The sequence below is a fragment of the Cetorhinus maximus genome, chromosome 6 (genome assembly GCF_964194155.1).
Source record: "Cetorhinus maximus chromosome 6, sCetMax3.hap1.1, whole genome shotgun sequence".
In the NCBI taxonomy this organism is placed as follows: Eukaryota; Metazoa; Chordata; class Chondrichthyes; order Lamniformes; family Cetorhinidae; genus Cetorhinus; species Cetorhinus maximus.
This window is the reverse complement of record NC_135884.1, coordinates 69070329-69089214: the sequence shown is the minus strand read 5'-3', so window position 1 is coordinate 69089214 and position 18886 is coordinate 69070329. Positions and strand designations below refer to the sequence as shown.

The window sequence follows — 18886 nt, the reverse complement described above, 5'->3', positions numbered from 1 at the left end:
GAAAACATCTTAAATTCAAGAAGAAGTCTTCGTATCAATCACCAAACCCTTCTACAGCATGCATGAGCCAACAGGCCAGACCATTTCAACATGACCACCATTCCATCCACTGTTTCTTATTCAATCCAAGGAGCCAGAATCAGTTTGGTCTGATTACAGTTGGTCCAAATATTAGCTGAACTTTGGTCAGAATTATTATCCTCCTTTCCCCATCAAAAACATCTGTACTGTAGTAACTTGTGATAATAAATACCCAAGTTCATAAATAAGTTAAAACTGGAATTCACTTCCAAGAAAAAAAATATTAATAATGCTGGCTTTAAATTTTAAAGCAAACCCTTAAACCTTCTAAAAGTTCTCTGGGTTTAATACTCCCATAAAAACACCAGTCAGAGCTTTACCTGAATGAAGCAATTCCCTACAGACTTCCAGTTAAGTCACAGTTCATATGTTCTGCCTTGCTGCGTGATTTGACACTGCAGTGTGCTGTTACAGAGGATAATTAAACAAAATTCCACATAAAACATCAATTGTAATATTTTAACACAGGAAGCTTCCCCCTGCTCCCCTCTTCTCTGTAGCCAGAGAAAAATTTTGCCAACTGCCCAACAGCACTACGTAAAGCCAATCTGAGGAGCGAGAGAACACGGTGACTGAAAGACAGGTATGTTGTTCAGGTTTAACATTGCTGTGGCAAGGCTCATGTACTCTGCAGAGCGTAAATGCAGAGTTTGCGATCAATCTCCACAGCTGCTTCTCAAGTGGCACCTCCCACTACTCAGAATGGCAAATTATTCCTTCACAGGCAGTTTCAACTCTTCTCCCTTGCTTGTTTCACGTTTGGGTACAATTTTCCAGTTACCAGCAAGGCATTCATAGCCCACTCTCTAACAGCAGTTAGGATTGGGCGAGGACTTTTCTTTCTTATTTACAGAGCTAGGAAAACAGTCCACCAGATTGAAAATGGAGCTGGAACCTTCTGGTCTGCACAGCTCAGCATTACACTGCATGGTGTGTTCAGACATTAAGCCATCGGGGGATAAGTTCTCCATTAGCTCTTCAATCCTACTCCTTCCTAGTAATGAGAGTTCTCTCACCCACCCCCTCTTCTCCCATTTTACTCTCTCAAGCTGTTAGAAAGCTCTTTCTGATCCAGGGCTTGTAACTTGAGAAAATGATTCTCATACACCAATTCTCTCAACCTCCTTTCTCCCACTATTGAAAACATCAAGTCCCGCCTGCTCTGCACACCAGCTCTTACCAAAACACAAAACAAAAACTATAAACGTGTATCAGCCAAATTTTGTGTGACACACAACCCCTTCAAACATTTTTGTGAGACACGGCCCCTTTAAACAATTTATGTGCCATTGCTCCTTGATGACCCCCACTCTCCCCTGCCAAATAAAGGAAACAACTGCACTTCTCTACTCAACTTAAGTCAAATCTTTGCTAATTTCTTAACCGAAGGCAAAAAATTCCTTCCAGGCAAGAAACAGAAAAAAAAAATCCAGCAGAAAATTTTATTTTAAAAAAGATGAAAAAAAAACCACTTGGCCAATAATTTAAAAAAAATGTAAAAAAGACAACATTTACAATGGTCGTCTTCGGCCATAAAATTCGGGTGAGTGACATGTTTATTTATTTAATTATTTAAAAAGATTTGGATAACAGCCCTGTCCATCAGGAGTCGGTCACCCCGAGTTACTGCTTGTGACCTCGATGACGTCATCATCCGAACTGCCGGCAGTGTCCAACCCTGTGGGCGCGTCCACCTGGGGAGCCGCGGTGCCCAGGAGCTCCGGAGCTGGGTAGCCAGAAGACGATGATGACGACGGTACAAAGACTCTGCTGGCTTGTCCCACGCCAGCTGGCAGGCTGTTGGTGAGCAGGGGCACCGGGTATGGGGCGAACATCCGGGGCTCATTCAACAGAGACTGGGCGAAGGGGTGATGCAGGCCGGGGAGCAGGCCCGTGGGCAGGGTTGAGGTTGGATTGAGCATGAAGGGCGCCGCGGCGCCGGTCGCTGAGGTAGGGACGGCAGGGCCGGCGGTGCTAGCAGCAAGTCGCGGATCAGTAGTCATGGGGTACATCAGCCGCGGGTCCCCCAGCAAGCCCGGCAGTGTGTAGTAGGGGCTCCCCGCGCTGTACAAGGGGTTTAAGAGAGTCGGGCAATTACCAGCCAGCCCAGACATTTCGGGGCTCAAGCCGACGGATGATAGGTTAAAGCCAGCTGGGAGTGAGTAGTTCTGCGTTGGCATTGAATGCCTTTGCTTCCGGGCATGGTCCTCCAAGGAAGGAGAGGAAGTCTTCCGCTTGCCTCCTCTTACGTCCATCCCAAATGCGCCAGAGGTCCAGTCCACATAGCGACTTGCCGTTGGCACATTCAAGGCAGCAGCACGGGCCGAGGCTGAGCTGTTGATGCCCAGGAGTTGTTCGGACGGCTGAGCCTGCCTCAGTTTGCTGTGGTCTCCCTGTGTGTTGGTGACAGTCCCCGGCCGGTCGCTGGATTCTCTGGCAGCTGCTGCCTCGGCGTAACGCTGGAGCTCACTTATTATCTCTGGGCTGTCTGGGGAAAGGGGCCGTGCGATCTCTTCTGGGGAAAGGCCCTTCTGTGCCTGGTCTGGGGAGGAGGAACTGTGACTCCCGTGATTGAGAGAATCTCCCTGTGAACCTGTAAAAAAAAAATTAACAGACAAATTCAAGTTAGAACTACTGGGAGATCAAGTCAATCCCTGCCCTTCAATAACTTCAGCCAGAAGTGGAGAGCCTTCCCTGTAAGCTACACCTCAGGATGGGGTAGCTTTTGTAGCCAATCTTTCACTCACCTTCAATCTCTAATTGCCCCACTTCTCTCCCCTTTGGGTTGGCCACCATTAGCCCAAACTACCCTCTCCTCAATTCCCAGTGTACTGAATTCAAAATGAACACAAACATTCCTCAATAGCCTTTTCCCACCTACCCTTCCAACCTCAAAGTCTCAGATTGTTCCCATCATGGGACTCCTCTTCCCAGTTACCTTCAACATACCTGATGTCCTGGCCTATATCTATTCCTCAACCAGCAGGATTTCATCACTAATCCCACTGCTGTTTGTGGGACCTTATTGTCCACAAATTGGTTCCTGTTTTATTTCTTTATTTTTTGATGGGATGTTGGGTTGCTGGCAAGGTCGGCTTTTGTTGCCCATCCCTAGTTGCCCTTGAACTGAGTGGCTTGCTAGGTAGGGCATGTCAGAGTCAACCACATTGCTGTGGGTCTGGACTCAAATGTAGGCCAGACCGAGTAAGGCTGCCAGATTTCCTTCCCTAAAGGGACATTAGTGAACCAGCTGGGTTTTTACAATAATTGATAATAGTTTCATGGTCACCATTACTGAGGCTAGTTTTATATTCCAAGTTTATTGATTGAATTTAAATTCCCCCAGCTGTCATGGTGGGATATGAACCCAAGTCCCCACAGCATTAGCCTGGGCCTCTGGATTATTAGTCCAGTGACATTACCACTCCGTCACCATCTGCCCTAATGCCTGTAATGTTTCCTACATTAAAGACTTTACATTTTAAAACTATTTCATTGACTGTGAAGCACTGTAGAATATCCTGCCATCATGAAAGATAATGTAGAAAATCACCTTTATTTTATCTTTTACTTCCTGAAACTCCCTCTCCCAATCTCAAAATCTGCATTTTCAAGCGTACTTTTTGTCATCTCCAACCCTTGCTGAAGTTTGCTGCATGTCTCTTCTATGAGGTGTCTCCATACATGATTCATTTTATAGCTGTAATATCATTTCAACTTGTTTACTTAATGACATTACTATAGTAAGTGCTGCTCTGAACTCTTGTTCCAAATACACTTCCTAACATACACTTGCTCATCAATGCATTGAATTCAAATCTCTCACTCACTCTTTCCCAAGGCTCTGAAAACAGTGGAACGCGTCACTTCCCTCATTCTTCCTCTCCTCTTGCAATCTACAGACTTTGAAAACTTAAGATCGAAGGGTCACCTATCACTTATGCTGGGATTAAGCTGGTCTGTTCTTTTTAACCTTGGTAGTGCCCAGCACTAAGGGCTTTGGCCCTTTAACACAGGTTTGTCAACATGATGATGGATTATCCAGAAGACTCTGTGAAAAGCAGACTTTTCATTCTGAACTATTCAGTCAGATTTCTCCCGAGTGGTTCAATTACAAACTAAGTTGCACAGATCAAGACCTGAGCAGGGGTTTTGGGGTGGGGGAGGTGTAGGGGTGTCGGAATTCACATTTCTCTTCCCAGCAACCATTTTATAACATTTTCTCATCCTTCATGTAGCCCAAGGTGCATTGTACCACCCCTTAGTCAACTGGGTATCTGATCTATACTCTGGCCTCAGGCTAATGTTACTCTTTAACAGGACTGGTCTCCTCCCTGATACTGCCCCCATCTATTGGGAAAGATCTGTCCCAATACAGCAGCCTATACTGCATTTGGGTTCATCTACATGGGTGTTGTGGGTGGGTTTTACCCATGTGTTGTCTATCAGATAATAAGCAAAGATGTTCCTTTCACATCTGCGCTTGGGAAGTCAGCAGTCAACTAAGGAAAGGTGGAACCAGAGGATCTCACCTGACGCAGCTGCATGGTTTCCCTCGGTCACTTTTGGTTTATTACCCATGCGTACGGCAAAGATCCTTCCATCACATGTGCGAATGTACATCCCTAAGAGAAAAGTGCATGGCATTTTAATAAGCAAACAAAATGTAATAAATCAGCTTCAAGTACACAGTCGTTTTATTCTTTGCCTCAGTGAAATGGGGCATTTAACACCTAGCGCCTAGCAGAATCAAAGCCAAACATTTGTGCGAGTCATCATATGGCCTGGAAGCTGCGCCGCCATTCACTCCTGGACCATTGGATCTGTTGAGGCCATGTGCCTCTGGGACTCCTTTACTGTGTACAGCCGTGGCTCAGTAATAGCATTCCTGTTCAGAGATAAGTGAATAAATTCCTGTCTGACACTTCAGAGCAGTGCTGAGGTAATACTGCACTGTCAGAGGTGCTGTCTTTCAAACAGAAGGTTAAAACAGAGGCCCCTTTTTCTCGTCAGGTGGACGTAAAAAATTCCTTGGCACTATTTCAAACAGCAGCTGGGAAGTTCTCAACAGTGTCCTGGTCAATATTTATCCCTCAATCAACACCTGAAAAATAGATTACCTTGCTGTCACCACACCGATGTTTGTGGGATCTTGCTGGCATAAAATGGCTGCCGAGTTTTCTGCCTCCCAACAGAAACTATAATACAAAATAATCAAGTAGGATTCTGTGCTTTTACCTCTCCTGTTTCTCTCCAAAGGTTGGCAATGAAATGCTACCAGGCAGGAGGGTCACCTAGTCTCCAAAAAGGCCCAATGAAAACAGAACTACTAGCCCTGCAGTAGAGTTGTTCTTCTACTTGGCAACTGCTTCAACACAATGGAAATCATGAGTTCACCGTACAGGGGATGGGTATAGATTTACAACACATCATTTTGCAGTACAGAGTGCTGCAGTACCCCTGAGTGCCCTCGTGCAGGTTTAGATTATGGCCTCAACAGCAAGTTAGCAAGATTGCATTAAAAAATAGTACACAACTTAAATGTACATTCTTGAAAATCTAAGAAAACATGGCATCCCTCAATGAACAGAGATCGTCTGGACTTGGTGCCTTTTAGTTTCAGAGTTTAATTAAGGTGTGGGGACTCCCCAAAGGTTTGTATAGAGAGCCTGATAATATTTGCCCCAGTCCCAAATGATTGCACAGGACTAAGCTTCTTACTTTTTTTTTACTCGAGGTTACTTTTACTCTTCAACCCAACAGCCAGCTCCAAACACTGGCTGTATATGGGAGAAAGGGAGAGAGAGGGAAGAAGAAAAGGGGAATGGAGGAGGAAGTGAGGAAAAAAGAATATGAATGGATTTAAGGCTGATATTTGACAAGTGGGCATACACTAAGGTCATCATGTCTCTTTTATCCCTGCTCTCAACACCTGTCTTTTCTCCACGATGCCTCTAGCCCCACAGATGATCAAGAACAGGCACACAACAGCATACTCATGTAAATGGCTACCCAAACAAATGAAGCACATTTCAGAGAGAGTATTTGGCTCACATCAAAAGCAGAAGGGCTCAGTTGCAATCATGCACTTGGCTGAGAAAGCTGGAGATTCAGTACATTTGTGGCCGCTGTGGTTGGATAGCACTCTGACCTGTGAGCTTACAACTTAAAAGCTTCACTTATGAGGGGAGGTGGGGAGAGGAGAAATGGGTCAGGAAGGTCCAGCAATTGATTACTTTCTCATGAAATAACAGCTCTTATAAGCTACCTTTTGTTCCCCTGATAACATGGATGCTTTCCCCAGCATTGATCCTTGCTTGGACATCGGTTGATGTATTGGTTCCAGGAATAACTATATCTGTAAAGGGAAGCAGCAGGAAGAGCAAGACAATAAAATACTTCCACCAACCACACATAAATCTATAAACACTAGCTACAACCAGCATGGGAATCATTGCTTAGAATAGAATGGAAAATGCAGTACCCTATAGGAGTTTGAGGAAATGGTAAGCCATGAAGGTTTCTTTTCATGATCTAAGTAGCATATTGGTCTGATAGTAGGAGTTTGTGTTTGTCCACCGGGAACAGAGTTATGGTTGTCATTCTTCTCTCCTCTGCTTCTCCAACCACATGTCGCTGCACCCCACACCCCTGTCCTCCACCCACTTCACTCCCCGCCCCCCACACCAAAATATCAGGCCCAATGCTTGCCTCATGAGGCAATGCCAAGTTACAGCTTTCAGGCTCAGTTGAGAAAGAACTCTTATGGAGTTGGGAAATCTTTCATTTGGTTTTGGTGGGGTGGAGGAGGTTCATCTGTCCTCTACCCCCAGAATAGTGAATAAAACTTCTGCTTTAAGGAAAGGGATTGTGGGTAGGGCAGGGGGCAGTATATGTTTTCTCCCTTCAGAGATGGGTTATTTTTTCTGAACTCCTGCCAACTTTCAGGGAGACAATTGGGAGTCTTGTCAGAAGAGGCTCTTGCCTTCCCCTTCAGGCAGTGTGACATTCACCTCCCCCACTCCTAACACCTACTATTGGGGGTTATTGTCTAGCAAGAATTCCTCCACACTTACAGTTGCGAATATTGTTAAGGAAGAATTCCCCATCACCCACCTATTATTGGGACCGTGGCAACAGGAGGGTGGGCTGTCATGTGCCCCTGGTTTGGAATGCCAAAGCTTACCTGTGGTGGTGACGATTTTCTGCACCACAACACCAGCCCGCTGGAGGTGACCGACGGGGAACACAGGACCAAATCCCGAACCAGGCATTGCCATTCCACCTGGAACCTGCCGAGGCATCATTGGAATTGGCGTTGACTGTAAAGGGCGAACACTAGCCACTGGCTTCTCATCCAGCCCCTTGATTGGTCCCCTCCTGTGGGAAAGAATTGGACCATCAAATACCCGCAGCAAAACACTTTAAAAGATCCAACAGTTTGTGCACAAGCAACCAAAAGAGCACAAATTTAACTGTTATCTCTTCCTCAGTCTGCACTGCTTCAGAGCATGTCACTTCTCAGGTGGTACGGCAGCTGGGCACCAATGTCCGAACAACATAGGTCCCACAGAGGAACAGAATTATCCCCTCCACTTCCACTCATATGCCACCTCGATTCAGAGGACTCGCCAAAGGGGGAGACATGTTTTCAACAGGCACGTGGGGATGGGGAGATTCTAACTCAACTCTGCACAAATGCTGCCACCGACAAAGGCACATCCATTCAATGACACAGCAAATGCTCAAAGAAAGGTTGACCCAACAATATTTTTCTTTCACGGTGATAGTGTACAATTTTAAGTTTCAGGTAACATGATGCCGCCTACATCCCACACACACACACATCTAAGTAGAAGAGCTGCTTTGTCCAACATTACCTCAGTGTGGGAGCTGTAGTAATCAGGTACTATGCTGCGCACATGCACACACCCACACACACAGTCAATAGACTTTTACATACCAATGCCGCTGGCTAAAGATGGGGATGTTGGTAAGGCTCTGGTCACTGGCTGGGTAATACTGGGCATAAGATGGTCGGGTGTAAGGGACTGATGCCCGCTTCTCATCCTCATAACTCTTCTTAGCTGCTTTTTTCTCTGCCTTGGTCAGCTTGTACTCCTTGCGGTCCATCAGCAGTGACTCATGCTGGAAAGGTTGCTGTAGAAAGAGGCGGCAGTTAATTTCTCAAGAAAAGGAAACCTAATGATAAGGAACGCAGAAAAACGCCGGATGGCCAAGTAGGTCAGCTGTGGTACTCAACCTCACAGAAGAGGAAGGACCCAGCTTTAAAACTGAAAATATTAAAAAGAGGAATTAAAATTAGCAGGTCTATGTTTGCTTGCACGGAGGAACACAGGAACAAAGCAGGAGTAAGTCATTCAGACCCTTGAGCTTGCTCCACTTTCTACTGGATTATTGTTGATCTGTACCTCAGCTTCATTTACCTGCTTTTATTCCATATCCCTCGAAATTCTGAATCAACAAAAATCTACTAAACTTAGTTTTAAGATTGTCCCCCAGAATGCACAGCCCTTTTGGGAGGCAGGGAAACGGTGTTCCAGATTTCTATGATCCTTTGTGTAAGTGTTTAACAGGCAGTAGTCAAGGTCAAGAATCCTAGCTCTTTGACATCTCCGTGGCCCAATGCAAAGGCCAATTGTTATCCCTTGAATAAATTTAAGATTTTGATAGATAAGGAGAGAATGTTTCTTTTTGGGGGGAAGAACAGAAGTAGAGGCCATCAATATAAGACAGTCACCAAGAAATTCATTCGGGAATTCAAAAGAAACTTCTTCACGCAAAGAGTGGTGAGAATGCCGAACTCACTACCACCGGAAGTGGTTGAAGCAAATAGTATAGACTCATTTGAGGGAAAACCAGACAAGTTTATCAGGGAAAATTGAATAAAGGGTTACAATGGTAGATTTAGATGAGGAAAATGGGAGGAGGCTCAAGTAGAGCACAAACACTGGCATGGGCTGGTGGGCCGAATGGCTTGCTTCTGTACGGTATATCCTATGTAGAATCAGCTAACTTGGCTTCAGACCAGGGATTGAGCCCTCTAGGCTGCATGGCTCAGTCATAATGTGCATTCAACCAGACAACCATTCATTAACTTGTATCATACAGGGAAAAAGGCCATGAATCTGCATCCCCAGCTGGTCCTGAATCTTTATGCTGAACATGGAAAGTTATACCTTGGTGACAAGTTGTTTATGTTTGGCGCATGCTCTGAGAATCACTGCATCACATATTTTCTCTGGTTCTAAGTTGGTATCTGACGAAATCGGCTCCTCTTCCACAAAATGCAGGAGTGATTCCACTTCTTTCCGGGTGAAATTCAGCACTGGGTTTAGATCATCAATGACACGGTCTGTGGGATACAGATGAACAAGTAATCACTTGCAGCTCATTTAGCTTATTTCTTGGTTATGATATCCCTCCATCTCCATCATTGGAATAACTGCAGACCAGCACCTTGGATGGAGACTGCAACAGGCTCTGTGGATTTGACACATGACTATCTGCCCCAATAATTCAACAGCCACGCACCCATCCCAGGTAAAGAAAAGAGAAATATTTGCATTTATATAGCACTTTTCACAACCTCAGAATGTCCCAAAATACTTTATGGCTAATTAAGTATGTTTGAAGAGTAGTTGCTGCTGTAATTTAGGAAATGTGACAAGCAATTTGTGCACAGCAAGCTCTCACAAACAGAAATGAAATAAATGACTAGATAACCTATTTTAGCAATGAAGGTTGAAGGATAAGTATTGGTCAGGATACTGGGAGGACTCGCCCACTCTTCGTCAAAATAGGGCTATGGGATCTTTTACATCCACCCAAGAGGGAAGAAGGGGCCTCACTTTGTTTCATCTGAAAGTCAGTACAGCACCTCCTCAGTACAAAGGGATGGCAAATATTCCATAAACTATGAAATCAGATGGAAGGAGCTAAATTCCCTCACAGCCTTGAAATTACCTTTGTGATCCTGGGAACTAAAGTTCCCTTAAAACTAACAGGGTGGTGAAAGGTCCAGGCTGACTGACGGTGTGTGGACGTATCCTTTAGCCTTTAGAAAAGCAGTGCAGAATTACTTAGAATTCTACGTTCTTTCAATCAGTTGCTTGTCCTTCATTAAATCAACAGTGCAAATTGGGAATCTCTGCCAGAGCTTTGAACACAGCTGCTGAGAGAAAAGGGAAGAGTCACACTGGTTCAGTCAAGGGCATCCTTGTGGTGGCAGAAGTTTTTCCTTGCATCTACCCACCCTGCACCTGACTCTGCAGGAGCTCGATACTGACACTGCACATCTTAAATGAAAATGCTTCAATTCCTTGCACTAAAATCCCTCATTTTATGGAGCACAAAATCCACACAAAAAAAAACACTAGGAGAAAACTGATGCAATGGAACTGATCAGAATTCTGAATGGTTATGTTCATCTGTGCTACAACACTAGGGGAAGCACTTCCTGCACATGTGCAAAGGCAGCATTAGTCGCAGAAACTGAGAAATACTTTCAAGTGTAACTGGCGTCTTATAATACATTGTATCATCTGCAAATAGATAAGACCGCTTAAATTAAGCTGCAAACAAACAAACAAACCGGGAGTAAATTAAAACAGAATCATGTTAGGGTTGACTGTTCTGTTCATTTGTAAGCCATTATTATGGCTATACACCTCCTATGGGTGTACCCCTTTACCTTATTTTCTTAGCTCTCAGTAAGGCATTCAACATCAGCAGTTAGTCAGCCTGGGCCTTTCACCACATCTTGGGCTTTACAAGATTTTGTAAAAATTTGGCTGTCCACCAAAGCTCCTCAGTCTCAACCTTCCATGACAACATGTACTGCACTGTATAGTTTGATGGCTCCACTTCTGACAGTTTCACAGTGAAAAATGGAGTGAAACAGGGGTGTGTTTTAGCCTGCACTCTGGCATCATCTTCTCCATTTCCTGCCATTTGCCTTCTCTATGGATATGGAAGGAGTCTACTTGCACAATAGGTCAGATGGCAAACTTTACAATCTCTCAAAGCGAAAATAACACATCGCATTATGAGTGGAACTCCTCTATGCTGACAATGTTGCACGAGTCTTCCACAGTGAAACTCGGCTTCAAAGACTAATGGACTCTCTCTCTCCCATGCCTGTAACTTGTCCTCCCTGACTGTAAGCATTAAGAAAATCGTGGTCATGGGGCAAGGTGTTGCATCACTGCCCTGAACACATCCAATAACACCCCTATAGAAGTGGTTAGCAGGTTCTGCTACCATGGGTCCAAGATGACAATCTGTCCTTTGATGCTGAGCTCGATACACACATAGGGAAAGCAGCTACCACCTTTGGCTGACTAGTGAAACATGCATGGAATGATAGCAAGCTGACCCTTAGGCCTTATAAACCATCAGATTGGCCCTGTGTTCTCAGTACTTTGCTGTTTGGCTGTGAAGCATGGGCGATTTACAGCTGCCTAGAAAAGAAGCTGAATAATTTCTATCTTCACTGCATGCGTTGCACTTTGGGTACATCCTGGCAAGACAAAAATCACAAGTGTGACACTCCTCTCAAAGGCAGAGCTCCCGAGTGAGTTGTAATTAATCAAACACAGGTGACTACGGTGGATCAGACATATCTGCAAGATGGAAAACAGTCGCATACCCAAGGACCTTCTGTATGGTGAGGAGCCAGGCGACCAGTGGGATGCCCAAGGCTTTGCTTCAAGGGTGCTTGCAATCATGACATGAAGGCCCTAAACATAAACTATCACACCTGGGAATCACTAGCTGGCGAAAAGAGGGAAATGGTGACACCTCCTGTGAGCTGGCATGCACTGCCATGACAACCAGTGGCAACAGCAGCTTGGCAACAGACATCAATGCTGAAAACAACAACCTACAACATAACTTGGCAGCACCATGTGCGGCACTTGTGGCGAAACCTGCCTCTCAAGGAATGGCCTTCAAAGCCATTAGCAAAGGTGCACTGAATGAAAACACCCCACAAAAATGGATTGTTTGCTGCATATCCATCATTTCTCGTAGATAGATGGATGCCACTATCATTATTAAAATTCTCATTAAAAAATACCGATGCATTCCTGATAAGACTTTTTGCAGGTGCTATCAAAAAGACTTGGAGAAGCATTAAGTTTATGGGCTTTACTCAAGCAACCATTATTTACTAACGTTCACTATTTTCTTCAAATGAATGTATCCTTCAGTGGTTGGGCTCTCCCAGGAAACCTCTGTTCACGCTTTAGAATTCTCGTACCTGCGACAAGGGCCGTTAGTCACCACAATTGTTCAGTATTTTGGATAAAAAATAAAAATCAATTAAAAAAATCATCACCCAATGTGACAATTAATCACAGAGTCATGGTCCTGTTATCTTTCAAACGAGCTAGCCATGCTGTGCAGAAATTGGAATTTGCTGTAACACTGACGGTTATGCCGCCAACCGGAGAGGCATCAGGTGCGCACGCGGCAACAGCCACAGTGTGGGTTGAGTGCACATACACAATTGTTACAGACGATTTTCCGTCTGGCAGCAGGAGTTACAGTGATCAGAATCTGAGAACGATGAAGTATTGGGACCAATAACCCATGTCCTTCTGCCCGATGGTGCAGAACATGGGAGCACCATCAGATGGTGCTATTGAGATTCCAACTTGTTAAAATTCCACAGGCATTACCCTCGGATGACACGAAAGTAAATTGGATATTGGAAAGCCACAATAAAAACAGAAGCACTCAGCAAGTCAAGCAGTATTGACAGAGAGAGAGAGAGAGAGAGAGAAATAACATTTTAGGTAACTACTTTCATCAGAACGACAGTCTGCTTTTTAAACTCAGCACCCTTACCAGACATGCCCTGCTTGGAGATCTGTCGATCATAGATCTTCTTCTCCAGTGTGTAGTCAGACACCAGCCGGTAGATGTAACAAGGCTTCTTTTGACCGTAACGATACACACGACACACCGCCTGGGCATCGTGACAGGGGTTCCAGGACGCGTCAAACACCACCACCCGATTGGCCCCAACCAGATTGATTCCCAAGCAGCCAGCTCTGCGGAGGAATGAAGCACAACCAACCAGTCAGCTGAGCACCGTCAACTTTGGGACAAGCTGCTGGATAACTGCTGCAATTAAGAATGCAAGTGAAGAACCCGACACATGAATTCAGAAGGTTGAGGTTCATGACACCAGGTTTAGCTTTTAGAAGCTTGTACAGTATAGAATGAAGGGAAGCCTGATGAAGGCAAGGAGTTCCACAGTGTACTCCGCTTACAAAATACCATCATACTACATAGTATCCAGTGTAATAGAATGTGCCATGGTTTGGGGTTTATGTTGGTGACTGACCAATTCTGCTTTGAAAGCCATGTTTGATTCTGCCTCTACCACCCTCTCAGGCAGTGCATTCCAGATCCTAACCACTCGCAGCATATAAAAAAGGTGTTCCCTTATGTCACTGGTGGTTCTTTACTGTTCACCTTATATTGGTGTCCTCTGGTTCTGCCAATGGGAACAGTTTTTCTCTACTCTGTCTAGATCCCTCATGATTTTGTCCACGTAACTGAAGTCCTTCATCCCTGGAGCCATTTCATGAATCTTTTCTGCAGCATCTCCAAAGCCTTCGCATCTCCTTAAAGTGTGGTGTCCAGAATTAGACAAAATACTCCAGTTGAAGCCAGACCACTGTCTTATAAAGATGCATCATAACTTCCTTGTTTTTGGACTCTTTGCCTCTCTTTATAAAAAACCCAGGAAAACATTTGCCTTTTAACCACTTTCCCAACCTGCCCCGTCACCTTCAACAATTTGTGCACATTTACCCCCTGGTCCCTTTGCTCCTTGTTTCCCCCCAACTTTAGAATTGCACACTGTAGTTTACATTTCTTCTCCAAAGTGCATCACTTCATATTTCTCTGCATTGAATTGCATCTGCTTTGTGTCTGCCCACTTCATTAGCCTATCAATGCCCTCTTGAAGTTTATCACTAACCTCCTCATAGTTCAAGTACTTCCAAGTTTTGAGTCATCTGCAAAGTTTGAAATTGTACCCTGCACGCCTAACTCTAGATTATTAATTTATATCAAAAAAGCAGTGCTCTTAAGTACTGACCCCTGGGGAACCCCACTATATACCTTCCATCACTCCAAAAAAGTACCCTTCGCCACTACTCCCTGTACCCAGTCACTCAGGCAACTTTGTATCTTTGTGACCATTGTCCCTTTTGTTTCATGAGCTCAACTTCGCTGGCAAGCCCATCATGTGGCACTTTACCAAACGCCATTTGGAAATCCATATACATCACATCAACTAAATTACCCTCAGTAACCCTCGTTGCTGCCACCTCAAAAAAGTGACTGTTAATTTTGTCCCAGATTATTGTTTCTAAAAGCACTCCTATCACCGAGGTTAACCACTTCTGCATCACAGCTGTGTAGGCACTGGTTGTGCTAGTAACTAGATTTGGGTGGAATAAGGTGTTGCACCTTTGTCTTGGTGGCCAAATTAACTTGGCATGCTGGTCCACAGACAAAGAATCGTCTAACGCTTTAGCCTCTCAGGCCAATCTGAGAAATTGGCCACTTTTTCCCATCATAAGCCCTGGTATCATTCTAGTGAATTGCCATCGAACCCGCTTCCAGGGCCAATATATCCTTCCTGAGGTCTGGTGCCTAAAACTGAACATAATATTCCACAATACTGATCAAGGCTCTATACAAATGCATAACTTCTACCCCTTTGAATTTCAGTCCCATTGAGATAAAGGCAGATTTTCAAGAACCTTTTTGATTACTTTTTGTACCTATCCACTAGCTTTTAGCAATTTGCGCCCAAAGACATCAAAATCCCTCTGCTCCTCCACAACTCCTAGTCTTGCACCATTAAGAAAATATTCCAATTTGTCTTTCTTGGGTCAAAGTGGATGGCCTCATGCTTCCCCACATTTGCTTAATCAATGTTCCTTTATAGCCTCCCATGCTCATCTGCACAAGATTTTGTGCTGCACAGAAATCAGTAAAATTGGATATACAATTTTCTATTCCTTCATCCAAATCATTGATAAATATGGTGAAAAGCTGACACCTCAGTAGAATCCTGGGGGAGCACCACTTACTACATTGTGTCAGAGAACATTTCCTTCATGCCCAGTCTCTGCCTCCTAACTCCTGACCAATTCCCAACCAAGGTCACAAGACACCACCTCATCTAAGGCATTGTCAACATGCCGGCTGACTCCACGGGTTCACCATCTGCTACGTGACTGCACCTTGGAAACTGCAGTTCTGCATCAAGAACCTTGCAGATGTGTACCTGAACTCCACACACAATCCTTCCAGTTTTAACTGAAATCAACCTATAACATTAGGTGATATACGATAAAATCTGCAGTTTATAGAGCCCCACTGACTCATCACTTCAATATAAAGCAGGGTGCACAGCAGCAACTACATTTATACTGCATCTTTAATGTAAAGAAATGTTCCAAGGTGTTTCACAAATGACAAGCAGGGAAATGAACATTAGCCCATGAAGAGCGATTAGGAAGGGGTGACTGAAAGTTTGAGAGAGAAGTGTTCTTGGGATATTTTTGAATGTTGAGAGATAGAAAAGGAACAAAGAGTTAGAACAAAAGGAGCAAAGAGTTAGAACAAGGTGGGTGGAGTCAGGGAGGGGGGGGTTGTGGGAGGGAAGAGCTACACAAAGAGGATGTAATGAAGGAAAGAGCAGTTAGGAGGAGGGAGATTGCAGGTAGAGTGGGGCAAGTTCATGGAGGGACTTATGAATGAGAAGATTAAATTTAGTGTGTTGGGGAATGTGGGAACAGTGAAGAACAGGGATGAGGAGCAAATGAGACTTTTTGCAGGAGGGCATGAAATTTTGGACATAATGGAGGGTGGGAGGCCAGGAAGGTGTGCACCAAATCTGGAGCTGATTAAAGCATGTTTCAGGTTTCAGCAACAGATGAACTGAGATGGACAATGCTGTGGAGATGGCAGTAGTGATGGAAAGCACATGGGGTTTAAAGCACAGTTCAGGAGACCAAGACTACAAAGAGACTAGCTCCAGAGTGTGGGGCTAGGGAGGGACGTATAAATATGTGGCACTGACTTCCTGCTAATCCTGAGCAATGAGTTGCTGACAGGTCACTTGCATAGACACAGCACAAAGCAAATCCACACATTTAGCATTAAACTATTCCCCAATTGAATACACCTTCAGTTTCCAGCAGCATCGCCCAACTAACTTGTTGTGCTATGATCACTGGACAGGTGGTGGTGGCTGTGGGGGGTGTTGGAAGGGGGAGGGGGGGTTGCTGTCACACAAATACCAATGAAGTAGAATCGATCCACTGGTCTTTAACAGATCATACTCACCGAGTAGACAGCAGGAAGAGATTGGCTTTAGTATTTCGAGGATCATTGAACTGGTTGATCAGCCGCTCCCGGTCCATCGCAGAGGTGCTTCCATCTAGTCCTGCAACAGTTGATGAATATTTCATAAAATATCCATTTAAACATTGCTTGTACTACGGGATACGATCTCTGTTAGCCAAATAGATTAATACTTGACAAAACTACAGCAATCACACACAAATTCTTGTCATCACATGTATTGGAGCCATTTTAGACGGCCAACACATTGCTGTGGGTCTGGAGTCACATATACACCAGATTAACTAAGGATGTCAGATTTCCTTCCCTTAAAGGTCATTAGTGAACCAGATGGATTTTTATGACAACGGTTTCGTGGTCACCATTACTGAGACTAGCTTTTCATTCCAGGTTTACTTAGTTAGTTGAATCCAAATTCCCCCAGATTGAACTCATGACTCTGCAGCATTAGTCCAGGCTTCTGGATTACTTGTACAGTAACATTACCACTATGTTGCCATTTCCATAAATGGTATATTTGTTGGGAAAACAAACAGGAATGATTCCACCACCCCTCGATTTACTATTCGATTCCCTGGGGAATGCTTAACAAGTGTCAGTTTTTAACAGGTAAGGTGAGTTGGTATTGAACAACTATCATGGTGGACGCATAGTTAAGGGGGACAGAATATTGAGCCTGAAGGCAAATATTTGCAACAGTCTGAATTTTAAAAGGGTTCCCAATTACAAGGTACAGTCCTTTACAGAATAAATCACAAGAGGTTAGACTGGTCTTCCTCAGAATCAAAATAAAAAGCTGCAAGGAACTGGTTTGCATTTTCACCTATATAATTGCAGCCAGAGCATCACTTGCAATTCTTTCTTTTCCTGTTTTCACACTGTTACCTCTGGAGGATCATAAGGATCTATCCTTGGGCCCCTCCTAGTTCTCATCTACATGCTACCCTTCGGTGATATCATCTGAAAGCAGAGTTAGTTTTCACATGTACTGACACTTGCTCTGCCTCACCACCAGCTCTCTCAACTCCTCCAATGTTGCTAAATAATCAGATTACTTATCTGACATCAAGTGCTGAATGAGCAGAAATTTCCTCCAATATAATATTAAGGAGACCAAAGCCATTGTTTCAATTCCTGCTCCAAACTCATTCCCTGTCTATCGACTCCATCACTTGCCCTGGGAACCGTCCAAGAAAAAAAACAATCTGTTTGCACTGTGCGTCATATCTGACCCTGAGATGAGTTCCAATCACATGTTCATGCCATCACAAAGAATGCCCATTTCCACTGCTGTAACAGCACCCAACCTCGCTCCCGTGTCAGCTAATCAGCTGAAATCTTGTATTTGACTTTATCACCTCAAGACTTGACTATTTCAATTCACTCCTGGGTGGACTTCCATTCTCCCTTCCATAAAGTTGAGTTCATCCAAAACTTTGCTGCTTGTGTCTTAACTTGCACGAAGTCCCATTTACCTATCACCCCCTTGCTCACTGACCTACACTGGCTCCCAGTCAATCGACGTCTTGTTTTTAAATTCTCAGCCTTGTCTTCAAATCCCTCCATGGACTCGCCCCTCCCTATCTCCGTAATCTTCTGCAGCTCCATAATCACAGATCACAGTGCAGAAGAGGCCCTTCGGCCCATCGAGTCTGCACCGACACGTGAGAAACACCTGACCTACCTACCTTAAATACAATAGATGCAGGAGTAGGCCATTTGGTCCCTCAAGCCCGACCCGCCACCAAATAAGACCAAGGCTGATCTGCCCCAGAATACAGTCTATCTGGGCAGCGGGCCAGCAGAAGTGTCGTGGGTCCGAGGGCTCCGGCAACAAAATACGGTTTTCCGAGTGGTCGGTGGGGGGGGCGGGAAACATGATGGGGTGAGGGTGAGGGTGGATCTGAGGAGGAGGGAAATGTGAGAGGGAGTTGTGGAGAGGGAGGGGGGAAATGAGGGAGCCTCCAAGATCTCTGCACTAACATAATTCTGGCTTCTTGTGTATCTCAGATTTTAATCGCTCCACCATTGGTAGCTGTGCCTTTAGTTATCTAAGCCCCAAAGCTTGGAATTCCCTCCTTAAACCTCTCTACCTTGCTTTCCTCTTTAAGATGCTCCTTAAAACTCTCTGACCCAGCTTTTAGTCTCTTGACCTATGGTGTAATGGTATTGTCGCTGGACTATTAATCCAGATACCCAGAGAAATGCCCTGGGGACCCAGGTTCAAATCCTGCCAAGGCAGATGGTGGCATTTGAATTCAATAAAAGTCTGGAATTAGAAGTCTAATGATGACCACGAAACCATTGTCAATTGTCGTAAAAACCCACCTGGTTCACTATTGTCCTTTAGGGAAGGAAATCTGCCGTCCATACATGGTCTGACTCC

General features: G+C 44.6%; 1 protein-coding gene across 1 annotated transcript in view; it reads right to left on the bottom strand.

Moving 5' to 3' along the window:
• Positions 1-1496: 1496 nt before the first annotated feature.
• rad54l2 (RAD54 like 2) overlaps positions 1497-18886 on the bottom strand; it is an 86714-nt gene continuing 69324 nt past the window's right edge. The window contains exons 16-23 of the mRNA XM_078543827.1: positions 16483-16582; positions 12955-13160; positions 9282-9457; positions 8045-8241; positions 7268-7461; positions 6350-6439; positions 4614-4706; positions 1497-2674 (exon numbers count right to left, since the gene is read on the bottom strand). Coding sequence (XP_078399953.1) covers positions 1695-2674; positions 4614-4706; positions 6350-6439; positions 7268-7461; positions 8045-8241; positions 9282-9457; positions 12955-13160; positions 16483-16582 — 2036 coding nt within the window. The 3' untranslated portion in view covers positions 1497-1694. The remainder of the gene's footprint in view (positions 2675-4613; positions 4707-6349; positions 6440-7267; positions 7462-8044; positions 8242-9281; positions 9458-12954; positions 13161-16482; positions 16583-18886) is intronic.